We start from the raw sequence: 13,164 nt of genomic DNA, 5'->3' as shown, positions 1-13,164 counted from the left end.
CCAGATGAAGAAATTGAAGCTAAGTTACCTGCGTAAGTTGCTAAGTAACATGCTTAAGACCACAGAACTAGTAACTCAAAGAACTGGGATTTGAGTTCAGGCATATTTGGCTCCAAAACCCTAGTCTATTCACTCAGTAATATTCTGCCCTTCTGTCTTTGATGCAGAATGTCTTCATTATCTTAGGTCAGTCTACAGGCCTCTTTGTGAATATTCATCATCATCAACAGACAACAGACCTCTCCCACTTTCCCTCCCTGCCTCTCTGGATACCGAACACAGGCATGATAGAGGTGGCTGTACCTGAGCATCAGGAGAGCGACGAGCAGGAGCAGCACCACAGCTCCAGTGAGGGTGAAGACTGCAATCATCAGGATCTGAGGGCCTGTGGTGGAACATGCGTTAGGAAGGACCTTTGACAAGAGAGCAAAAGCATTTCCAAGATTCTAGCTGTACAATGTAATCTGGGGAAGGGAAAAGAGAACCCTTTAAAAAATTTTATCTTTTATTAATTTCTCTCTGGTAATATAAGTCCTGTGTCCCTACTCTCTGACAGCCTTGTCTGGCATTGTACCCAGGGAAAGTGGCTTAATTTTGGCCACTTTCTGGTGTCTACCTGGTGTCCTTGAAACCAATATACCTAAGAAGGGTTCATAGAGGATGAGACATGTTTTTTTTTTTTTCTTTTTGAGACAGAGTCTCACTCTGTCATCCAGGCTGGAGTGCAGTGGCGCAATCTTGGCTCACTGCAACCTCTGCCTCCCTGGTTCAAGTGTTTCTCCTGCTTCAGCCTCCCAAGAAGCTGGGATTACAGGCATGCGCCACCATGCCTGGCTAATTTTTATATTTTTTGTAGAGATGGGGTTTCGCCATGTTGCTGGTCATGAACTCCTGGCGTCAAGCGATCTGCTCCCTCAGTCTCCCAAAGTGCTGGGATTACAGGCATGAGCCACCACACCCAACTGAGACAACTTGTGTTTAAATACAGAGCACATGCTGGAAGAAAAGTAAGTCAGTATAGAATATTAAGTGACAGTGTTGCATGCTGGTTCTTTCCAAGCTCTCCTGGGTTAGTGAGGGAAGTCAGTGAAGAATGGGATTTTATTTACTAGAACACTAGTGTGTGGTTGAAGCTGTATAGATGGAGTAAGTTGAGAGACTCTCAGAAGAGTAAGTGGAATCCAGAAAAATGTGGATCCAACCCAAGGAAGCACTGAAGCAGTGTCTGAGTATGCAAAGGAATACTCCTACACAGAGAAGGACAGCAACAAGAAGACTGCATGGGAAAGTCGTGGTTCATATATGCCGCAATGAATCCCTATTAGGAAGTCAGTAGGTTCAAGAAGAAAAAATGGAATCGATTCCAAGCAATAGACAGAATGTGTAAGAAGCTGGGAAGTGATAGGAGTATGGTAAAGAAGACATGTTTCTTTTTACAGCAAGGAAAGAAAAGAGAAACTCGATCAGGAATTCTAAGGAAAAAATGTTCAAGGAAGGCATAGTCCAAAAATGAAACAAAGTAAAATGTGCCCTGACTTTGAGAATTAGGTATTAAAAAAGGAGAGAAAATCAATTTTCCTTTGTGGTACAAAAGGGAGACATTGGGGCTATATAGAAAGATGTTGGCCGGGCGTGGTGGTTCATACCTATAATCCTAGCACTTTGGGGGGCTGAGGGGCCGATCACCTGAGGTCAGGAGTTTGAGACCAGCCTGGCCAACATGGCAAAACCCCATCTCTACTAAAAATACAAAAAATTATCTGGGCGTGGTGGTGGGTGCCTGTAATCCCAGCTATTCTGGAGGCTGAAGCAGGAGAATCGCTTGAACCCGGGAGGTGGAGGTTGTAGTGAGCCAAGATTGCACCACTGCACTCCAGGCTGGGTGACACAATGAGACTCCGTCTCAAAAAAAAAAAAAAAAAAAGAAAAAGAAAGATGTTATCACGGTATACAATTTAGCTTTATATAAATAATATTCACATAATGAAAATGTTTCCTTGTTTTCAACTTACAGAATCAAGTTGTAGGTAAAGAACAGAGGTCTTTATTTTGGTTACCAAATAAATATTATCAACCCTGGCAAAGAAAAATATAGGAGATTTTTGGAGATGGGAAGGAGGTAGGAGAAAGAATTGTGGCACTAACATCTTCATCTTACAAAGTGGGAGGCAAGATATTTTATATACAATTGATAGGACAACACTAGAAGCTCAAGCATATTAATTAAAATGAAAAAGGTGTTCAATAGTTGTACCGACAAAAAAGATATAACTATATGGGAAGAAGTGAGAAAGAGGGCTAGTGAAGATGAGCTAAATCTTCATGTATCAATACAAAAAATTAATAGATAACTGCTAAAGCTTATAAATCAAGAAATAGAAGCATATTATTTAGATATGCAAAACACTAAAAGCAGAAGTGACTGAGAGAGCAGAGATGCACAGGTGGGATCAGGCACATTCACTTTCCATTATGAACACATCTGCTACTGGATTTTAAAATCACGTGTGTGAATTTTTCTTTTTGTTTTTCTGAGACAGAGTTTCGCTCTTTTTGCCCAGGCTGGAGTACAATGGCACAATCTCGACTCACCGCAACCTCCTCCCTCCAGGTTCAAAGATTCTCCTGCCTCAGCCTCCCAAGTAGCTGGGATTACAGGCACATGTCACCACGTCCAGCTAATTTTTTGTATTTTTAGTAGAGGTGGGGTTTCATCACGTTGGCCAGGCTGGTCTTGAACTCCTGACCTCAGATGATCCGCCCACCTTGGTCTCCCAAAGTGCTGGGATTACAGGCGTGAGCCACTGTGCTCCGCCATGTGTGAATTTTTCTGTGCTAAAATATAATTGATGTAGGTGCCCCGAAAAGGAGGTATTAGGACCTCTTTATGAAAGCAGAATCCTAAACCTTCACACTGTATTCTCTATCATGGCACCATAATCTAAACTCCTGGGGGCACAGTCCATGTCCTACTTATTCATTCCTGTTCATCCTTATACTTTTGGCACCCAGCACAAGACCTGGTATGTGGTAAAGTATCAATAAAAATGGCTAATAAAAAATAATAGAAGAAAAACCTGGTCCTGGTCATCTTATTGCCTGAGAAGAGGCAAGGAGAAGGTGCTTGGACATTAAAATACATAAATAAATTCATATAGAAAGACTCCTGTGCTATTAGGGGTCTCGTGTCACATGTATTTAAAAACTGTTTTTGTTTAATCATATTATGTCCTTCTGAAATAGATGGTTTAGCTTGGGGTAAATACTAGAGCTCCTTTGTATAAGGGCTGAATTTGAAGGGTTTATGCTTTGCAAACATGTGACTTTGCCTCTATTACCTTGTTTTGTGTTCAGGGGAAATTTTCAGTGGCGAAAATGTGAACTTTGGATTTCTACTCTCATCTGGGCAGAAATAAATTCATACTTTGGAGTTGAACTTGCATTATGGGCACATTTAGCTGGGGAATTCTGTTTGTTACTACAATCACCACTTCCATCACTATCACCACCATTGCCACTCCCACCATTCTCACGCCCTAAACCCCAGACAGAAAACAGAAGTGAGTACAAGACATACATTTTCAACGGTGTAGATAATCCCACTCACTGGTCTATCAAAATTGCACATCCCCTAGACTAGAGTATAAACTGGAGGGAATATGGGGACTCCTCAGCCCACCTCAATTCTCTGCCTCCTACAGTATGAACATCTCACTGTACTAGATATAATTATAATATTTATATATAGTATTTAAATATACTATTTAAATGTAGTCATTTTTAATTAAACATGCTTTTTAGTTTTGCCTTTTAGATAAACGCAGTATCACGTTCTAAATTCCAAGGTTAAGCTTCTGCTGCCTTCTGGTGGCTGCCATAGTTATCACATTCTATTTAACTCAGCTCACAATGAATGAGAGTTTATAACCTCAAGGTCATATGATATTAAGGTTGGAAAGAACCTGATAAACTTCTTGATTTAACAGGGGAAGAAACTCACACTTAGAAAAGAGAAATAAATTGACTGAAATTAACAGAATATAGATGAGTGCTGGAGTCCAGAGTAGAAATATATTCAGTTATCTCATTTTGTCATTCATTCATTCATTTATTCATTCCAAGGCACTGTGTTGGGGCAAGGAGATATGAATAAAGAATAAGCCCTGGGGGGGCACGGTGGCTCACACCTGTAATCCCAGCACTTTGGGAGTCCAAGGCGGGTGGATCACGAGGTCAGGAGTTCGAGACCAGCCTGGCCAACATGGTGAAACCCCGTCTCTACTAAAAATATAAAAATTAGCCGGCCGCGGTGGCAGGTGCCTGTAATCAGTTCCAGCTAGTTGGGAGGCTAAGGCAGGAGAATCGCTTGAACCTGGGAGGCGGAAGTTGCAGTGAGCCGAGATCGCGCCACTGCACTCCAGGCCGGGCAGCACTGCGAGGCTCCGTCTCAAAAAAAAAAAAAAAAAAAAAGCTAAGGAAAGTTGAGATTCCAGTTAAATCTTGAAGATGAGTAGATGTTTCCCACCTCTATGGAGAAGTGATAAATTCTATTCAGAGGGAGCAGTATAAATAAGGACACAGCGGCATAAATTTGCATGACCCTTTAAGGAAGTAGGGAGGAAGTTGAGAGCATGGGGAAGGGACAGGTGAGTAAAAGATAAGACGTAGGGAGATTACGGGCACTTTGTGCTGTATTAAGTAATTTGGACTGTATTCTGAAGGTAAAGCAGAGTTGCCAATTGACAAGTTAGCAACAGTGCAGTGACACGATTGGACTTGTGCTTTCTTTCTGGTAGCAGGATGGGTTGGATGGAAGTGGGCAGGACTAATGCAGGAAGTCAGTTGGACGTCATTGTTGTGATACAGGAAGCAGATGCTGAGGACTTGGATGAGGACGGGCACCAAATCTGCATTGTCCATTGCTATTTCCCAGGTGCTCAGAACATTGTCTGGCATTAAGTAAATATCTTTGTTAAATAAATTAAAGAACAGGGATGGTGTAATCTCCTGGTGAAATGTTTTGTTACTTAGTAGCTGTGTACACACAGATTCAAGTTCCAGTCATGCGTATCTTACTTCTATACTATTTCAAAGGTTGAGTTGCTGAAGCGGCTTCATTGTCTGGGGACATACCCAAGGTTCGTCATCTCATGACGAGAAGATTAAGGACACAGGCGCAAACACGGAGCGGGTTAAGGAGCGGAAAGTTTAACAGGCGGGGAAGAAGAGAACAGCTCACCCGGAGAGAGGTAGGAGGGCTCTGAAGGGAAAATACCCTGCTTGTGGTGGGAAGCAGTAGGTTACATAGGGAGGCTTTAGGAGGCGGTGTCTGATTTATACAGGGCCCAGGGGACTGGTTTGCCCAGTGTGCCATTTACATAGCCCTCGAAGAAACTGGCCCTCTCACCCTAATCTTTTATTATGCAAATGTGGCCTCTACCTGGCTTGCGCCATGACACCCACACGTGTGGCTTTACTCGGCCGGCACAATGACATCCCCACACATGGCTACAAAGAAAAGGGAGGGGAACTCGCTATATTGGGTGGACCTGGCTTTTAGTACAGCTGTGGGCATTCATATATGCAAGCTTCCAGCTTGCTTATTTATGCTTGCAGCTCAGCTTTTCAGGCTGCTTTTTGCTAGAAAAGAAATGGTTTGGAGACTGGTTTCAATTAAAAGAAAAAGTCTGGCTGGGCGCCGTGGCTCAGGCCTGTAATCTCAGCACTCTGGGAGGCCGAGGCGGGCAGATCACATGAGGTCAGGAGTTCGAGACCAGCCTGCCCAACATGGCGAAACCCGTCTGTACTAAAAATACAAAAATTAGCCGGGCATGGCAGCAAGCACCTGTAATTCCAGCTACTCGGGAGGCTGAGGCAGGAGAATCGCTTGAATCCGGGAGGCAGAGGTTGCAGTGAGCCAAGATTGTACCACTGTACTCCAGCCTGGGTGATAGAGCCAGACAATGTCTCCAAAAAAAAAAAAAAGAAGAGTAAGAAAAGAAAAAGCCTTACTGAGGACTCCTGTACCCTCGCTACCTGCCTAAATAATTTCTTTTTAACTCCTATATTATTGCTTCATTGGTAAAGTTTAGAGCTAAATGTGGTAAGTAACAGTTAGTATTGAAAACCTCTGGCTAACTGAGGTTGTTAGTTAACTGAGGCTGAAGTAAAGTTGCTCAGGATAATATAACGTCCCTGTAGAATATAGTATGAATATTTAATGTGATCTGTTTTAAGTAAGAAGAACTCTCTCAAAAAGTAATTTTTGAGAAGTTCAGCACTTTACAAATCACAGACCTATTGAATAACCAAAATACCAAAAAACTTGAAGGAAATACATTAAAAACACAAACCTAACTTTGTCACTGACAGTTATAATTAAGAAGAAAGAAAAAATAATTTGAACTCAAAAAGTTACAAAAGGAAGAAGTTGAGAGTTGCAGAAGCCCATGAGAAAAGAGATATATTTCAGAAGTCAAGTTTGGTTTAAAACTAGAAAGCTCGAAGATGGTTCCAGAAATAGTTTTAAAAGCTTATTAAATAAAACTCAACTTTAAAAAGCAATCATAGCAATAAATCTGAAGTCAGCTCATGATTGCTTATTGTCTAGAAGAATGCCATCTTCATTCCTCCCTCCCTCATTGCGTTAATCAGCTGCTAATACCTGTTGGATAAAAGTACAGGAATCATTTTGGACTTAATTTGACTCATGGAGTGAAAGAAAACTAGAAACGCAGGAATAGCTCTGACACAAGCAAGCCCTTCAAACCAGAAATGTTCCCTTTATATCAGATCAAACTTTCAGAGTTTCTGGCTGTAGAGTGGGGCTGGTATAAAAATATTTGTAGCTTATAATTTTTAATACTTTTTGAAAATAAGAAACTAATACAGAGTCATTGTGGAAATTTTGGAAAATTCAGAAAAATAGAATAAAGCAAAAAAAATCTTCCAGGATCCCATCACTCAGAGGACACTACTCTTAACAGTTTAACATATTTCTTTCCAGTCTTATTTCTATGCATTGTTTTACAAAGTTGGAATCTCATTAAATAAGAAGCTGTACTTTTCTATTACTTCACATCATAAGTTTTCCCATGTCATTTAACATCCTTTGTAAATAATTATTTTTAATTGGTTGCTTGATGCTCCATTTGTGAATATATCATAATTTTCTAATTTTTTTTTTTTTTTTTTTTGAGGCAGAGTCTTGCTCTGTCATCCAGGCTGGAGTGCAGTGGCACAATCATGGCTCACTGCAGCCCCAACTTACTGGGCTCAAGTAATCCTCCCACCTCAGCCTCCTGAGTAGCTGGGACCACAGGTATGCACCTCTATGTCTACTAATTTATATATATATATTTTTGAGATGGAGTCTTGCTCTGTTCCCCAGGCTGGAGTGCAGTGGTGTGATCTCGGCTCACAACAACCTCTGACTCCTGGGTTCAAGTGATTCTCCTGCCTCAGCCTCCTGAGTAGCTAGGATTACAGGCACGCACTGTCATGCCCAGCTAATTTTTGTATTTTTAGTAGAGACGGAGTTTTACCATGTTGGTCAGGCTGGTCTTGAACTCCTGACCTCGTTATCCGCCCACTTCAGCCTCCCAAAGTGCTGGGATTACAGGCGTGAGCCACCACTCCCAGTCTTAATTTATAAATTTTTGTAGAGATGGGATCTCACTGTGTTGCCCAGGCTATCTTGAACTTCTGGCCTCAAGCAATCCTCCCACCTCGGTCTCCCGAAGTGCTGGGACTACAGGCATGAGCCACCATGCTTGGCTCTAAATAATTTTATTGATGGTGTTTCTACTTTTTTTTTGTTTTTTAAAATCTTTGGGCTAAATATCTGTCCAGATTTAAGACTTTTTCTTAAAGATTTTTCCTAGTCACATGGAATTACCTCTCATTATGGCAAGCCCTGGCCAAGCCAGTCATGGACAGATTGTCCTGAGGCCTCGTTGCCCAGGAGATCCTGACTGGCCCTGCCTGCTGCTGATGGTCAGTGTGCAGCTTGCATGGGTGAAAGCTGGCCAAGTCATGTTAGGGCTATTCATGACATGATACGACCTAATCTTAAGTAGGTGGGTAACTATCGTTGCAACCCAAATATGTGTCCAGGGAGGGAATAGGGGAGACTGAAAAGGCCAGGATCACTGGTCACCCCTCAGCCTGATATGTCAAGTATTTCTTGCTGAAATACACAACCTTTTAGCTTATTGCAGTAAAATGTAAATGGAGTAAGAATATATGTCTCTGTGCTCATTTTGCCAGTTGTCAAACCTGGTTTTCTGTGGAATAATTTATGTCAAATGGTAAGACATATTTTAAAGATAGGTATAGCTAAATTAGAATAAGAATATTTTCTTTCTTTCCTTTTTTTTTTCTTTTTTTTTGAGACAGGATCTCACTCTGTTGCCCAGGCTGGAGTGCAGTAGAACAAAGATAGCTCATTGCAGCCTTGACTTCCTGGGCTCAAGTGGTCCTCCCACCTCAGCCTCCCAAGTAGCTGGGACCACAGGTGCGCACCACTATGCCTGGGTAATTTTTTTTTTTTTAGTATTTTTGGTAGAGACGGGGTTTCACCATGTTGCCCAGGCTGGTCTCAAACTTCTAGGCTTAAGCAGTCTTCCCGCCTTGGCCTCCCAAAGTGCTGGGATTACAGGCATAAGCCACCATGCCTGGCCAGAAATCACTGTTGAATCAGAACTATAATATCATTCATTGTGCAGGGAAGTAAAGACCACATTTACAAACCCAGCAAATCAAACTGGGACAGCAGACAAAACACAGCAAAAAGCACAGGCTAATTACATGAACAATGGACTTTACTTTTCTTACCAGGGAAACAGTGTCAGGGAGAGAAAATTCATTAGGCATATCTTACCCCGGCCTGTAATATCATTAGGAAGTTTAGAGTTCTTCCAAGTGAATGTGGGGCTCATATCCACAGGATAGGTCTGATTTACGTGGGTATCATAGGTCAAAAGAACCTTGTACTGTGTCAGGGCACAAAAAAGAAAAAGGATGAACAGTAAAACATTTTAGAACAAATTGTGGTGAGATTAATGATTCTACTCAATGACACTTGATTTCCATAACACTTCTCAGTGAAAAAGGCAACTGTTAACCAGCTAGTTAGGATCGTTTACTGGTTCCCAGCATGAACACAGATAGAACTTCATACAGACCGATTAGTTTCCTATTTCTTTATGCTCATACACTACACCATTAACTCCTGTCTGTCCAGCACAGATTCTGTGGGACTTTAGTGAATCAGTTCAAGTCTTTCATTTTTCAAATGTTAAACTAGAGGCTAAGAAATATTAAATGGCTAGCTCCAAGTCACATGATAAATGAAAGACTGGTGTTTTCCACAATATTAAGATGCTTTTGAAAAAAGCTCTCAAGAAAATGCAGCAGAGCTAAAATCCATTATGTCATTTTGATACATGTCAAGGGGCCCTGAAATAACTACATTTCTTAACTTCTATCAATTACTTAATTTTCTAATCTCTTCTATTCCTTGGCTCTAATATGCTTTTCTTGTACATGACATTAATTAGTTTCTAAAATAAAATATTTCATTTTCAAGTAATTTGCCAATGGAAATATTAATATATCCTTAAATTACTGCTGTGTATATTGAGTCAATTTTGTAAGGGAGATCTGAAAGATGACTGATACGGTTTGGCTGTGTCCCCGCCAAAATCTCAACTTGAATTGTATCTCCCAGAATTCCCACGTGTTGTGGGAGGGACCCAGGGGAGGTAATTGAATCATGGGACCGGTCTTTCCCCTGCTATTCTCGTGGTAGTGAATAAGTCTTACGAGATCTGATGGTTTTATAAGAGGTTTCCCCTTTCACTTGGCTCTCATTCTCTCTTGCCTGCTACCATGTAAGATGTGCCTTTCACCTTCCACCATGATTGCGAGGCCTACCCAGCCATGTGGAACTGTGAGTCCGTGAAACCGCTGGAAAAAAAAATTTTTTTTCTCTTTTTTTGGGGAAGAAAAGGAGGTTTAATATGACTTACAGTTCCACATGACTGGGGAGGTCTCATAATCACGGTGGAGGGTGAAAGGCACTTCTTACATGGTGGCAGCAAGAGAGAATGAGAAAGATGCAAACGTGGAAACCCCTGATAAACCTGTCAGATCTCGTGATACTTATTCACTATCACGAGAATAGCATGGGAAAGATCAGCCCCTATGATTCAATTACCTCCCCAGGTCCCTCCCACAACACGTGGGAATTCTGGGAGATACAATTCAAGTTGAGATTTCGGTAGGGACACAGCCAAACTATATCAATGACCATCCTTTTAAATTTACCAGTGTACCCTCAAAATGTTCTGGACAACAATGTTATATTTTCTTTCTTTTTTTTTTTTTTTTTGAGACAGAGTCTTGCTCTGTCACCCAGACTGGAGTGCAGCAGTAAGATCTTGGCTCACTGCAACCTCCACCTCCCAGGTTCAAGTGACTCTCCTGTCTCAGCCTCCCAAGTAGCTGGAATTACAGGCATGCACCACCATGCCCGGCTAATTTTTGTGTTTTTAGTAGAGACGGGGTTTTACCATGTTGGCCACGCTGGTCTCAAACCCCTGACCTCAAGTGATCCGCCTGCCTTGGCCTCCAAAAGTGCTGGGATTACAGGGGTGAGCCACTGCACCCAGCCCAATGTTATATTTTCATAACTTTACTCTTTCTTTCTTTTTCCTTTATGTTGGGATATGGCATATTGAATCTCTATTGAGACCTATCCTGGATATAGTTTATCATCCCTTTAACCTTACATTTTGAGAAGATCTCTGATTTCCCCAAATATACATGTTATATAGCACAACCGATGGTATTACATTATTGAAAAATTCAACTGAATTTGCTTATAGAGAGAATAAATGCACAGGGCAACATTTTCCATTCTGAAGTATAGTTATGAGACTGACATTAGATCTCATATGTTTCTGCCTCTCTCTATGAAGATCATGGGCATCATCCCAGATGCAAATAACTCAGAGAGGAGTGCGTGTACCTTTGTAATCGCTATTAGTAACTGAAATATTGATGGGATCTTATGTTTAGGTATTCTTATGGAATGTATGCTAAACATAACATTATATTAAAGGTTCAATATAGTATCTAGAAACTATGAATTACATTTATGGAATGCTGCTAGCAAATTTCTGGTTTAGCTTTCTCAACCTGGACATCTGTTCTCTAGCTTTTCACATTTTCCATTGCAGATATCTTTTACAAAGCTGGGTTGATAGACACATTTAGTATATGACTTAGGCTGTCATAACACTCACATTGGAAAATGAAAAAACAATGAATAAATTTTATGTTATGTCAGGACCTGACCTCCTATATAAACCTTTTTACTGACCACTTGGTTGGCTGGAACAGTGGCTTTTATAGTTTGGATGGATACAACATTGGATGACATGAAGACGGGTGTTTTTTCTTTTTGTTTTTGTTTGTTTGTTTGTTTGTGATTAAATGCTGACCAGCCGTCAATGGTGTGCCAGATAAGAAGCTATGCACTGAAAAGATGGAGAGGTGAGTAGACCACTTATTTTCTTTAAAGAACCTACTATTTGGTGAGGAAGAAAAAGTGAATATAATATGAATAAAAGCATAGCATTATAGAGCTGTTTATGTGGGGCTCAGGTTTACACATTTAATGATTTTCCTGAGAGTTCAAATGGAGATAACAGGGAATATTTCATTGAAATCTTTAGTTGTGAAAATGAGTAAACAATTCTTAGGAAAGACTTGTGATCCTCTCATTGGTATCCCATCAATAGTCTGGTTGTTATATTATGTAATTTATTCTGGGTGGATATTTAAAATATCTATACCTATCTATATGGATATAGATATAGAGGTGTAGATATATTAATAGTAAATACAGTGGATATTCTGAGTAAGAAGTTTTATGGGTCAAAATGCTTAAGGAATACTACCCTAAGTGGGGCATAATTGTGAAGTTGAAATGAACTGTTTTCAGATCCTAAACATAATTTCTCTAATTCCTTTGCTAGTTGTCCTCTTCCAAGTTATCCCTCCTCACCCAGTCACAGCACCCTGCATTTTCTGATAAGCAGTGAGACGTACTTTCTTGGTGGCCACAGAGGTATACAGAAGCACCATGGTACTGTCAACATCCCCCCAGTCGTCCAAGGTCACTGGACCGTCATACCCTAGGGCAAGATCAGAGTATGTTAGAGGCCATTGTTGATTTTTGCCTGACAGATAAGTTGGATCATGACAGAGAGTGTAAAATGGGTTCAAATAGCTCTGTTTCAAATTTACTGAAAACATTGTTGACATTAATAGTCTAATCAGATGGCACCAGGATTGGCTTCTTGGCCCAGAGATCTCTGGAGGGCATTTTTATAGGAGAGGTATTTATTTAGAAAAAACAAAAAACCTTTTCATTGCATTTAGGGTGGCACTAAATGTAATGAGTCAATAAGTCCCTCGATTATTAGTGATACATTTTTGCTAAGAATATTTCCTGAACTCCTAGCATAGTGTATAGGGTCACTGCACAATCTTAACATAGATTGTAGGAAGATCAAAATTTTTTCACTGTCACTTGTTTGCTGAAGACATTGAATAAAATTACTTAAGTTTTCTGAGTTTCAGTTTTGTCATCTATTAAATAGCAATATGAGATAAAACTATTTAGGTAAAAAACAGTGATCAAATTACCAATGTCACATGGTTCAACATAACAATGAACATTTATTTCCTGTTTATGATATACCAGGCTCTGTGCTAGGTGACTTATATGCATTATCATATTATTCTTCCTGGAATATCATGATATAGAAACTATTATTATCTCCGTTATATTGGTGAGAAATAATTTATTTAGTCAAAGATATTAAGGGTCGTACGGCTGGTAGGTGGCGGGAACAAACATTTGTTTGTTTCCTAGTTAAATGTTAAGCCAAATGTTAAACCTGTGCTAATCTATTAAAATGCTCAACCGTGGTCATGGAAGTGAGGAAATTAAGAATGCATATAAAGTGCCTGGTAGAACTTGGGACACATGGGATGACCAACAAATTACTGTGTCTCCCTCCCTGCATCTTCAGTGAAGCAGAAGTGATCTCTTCCTGCCATTGTCATACACCATAGACACTGGTGCAGCCC

The 13,164-nt window shown here is 40.5% G+C and overlaps 1 protein-coding gene across 1 annotated transcript in view; it reads right to left on the bottom strand.

The window, feature by feature from the left end:
* Positions 1-13,164, bottom strand: part of GUCY2C (guanylate cyclase 2C) — an 83,090-nt gene that overhangs the window by 46,772 nt on the left and 23,154 nt on the right. The window contains exons 9-11 of the mRNA XM_003265528.3: positions 12,118-12,203; positions 8,882-8,993; positions 304-385 (exon numbers count right to left, since the gene is read on the bottom strand). Of these exons, the coding sequence (XP_003265576.1) occupies positions 304-385; positions 8,882-8,993; positions 12,118-12,203 (280 nt within the window). The remainder of the gene's footprint in view (positions 1-303; positions 386-8,881; positions 8,994-12,117; positions 12,204-13,164) is intronic.

This window comes from Nomascus leucogenys, chromosome 23 (genome assembly GCF_006542625.1).
Source record: "Nomascus leucogenys isolate Asia chromosome 23, Asia_NLE_v1, whole genome shotgun sequence".
NCBI classification, from domain to species: domain Eukaryota; kingdom Metazoa; phylum Chordata; class Mammalia; order Primates; family Hylobatidae; genus Nomascus; species Nomascus leucogenys.
Note: the sequence above shows the minus strand (reverse complement) of the source record. Positions and strands in the feature narration are given on the sequence as shown.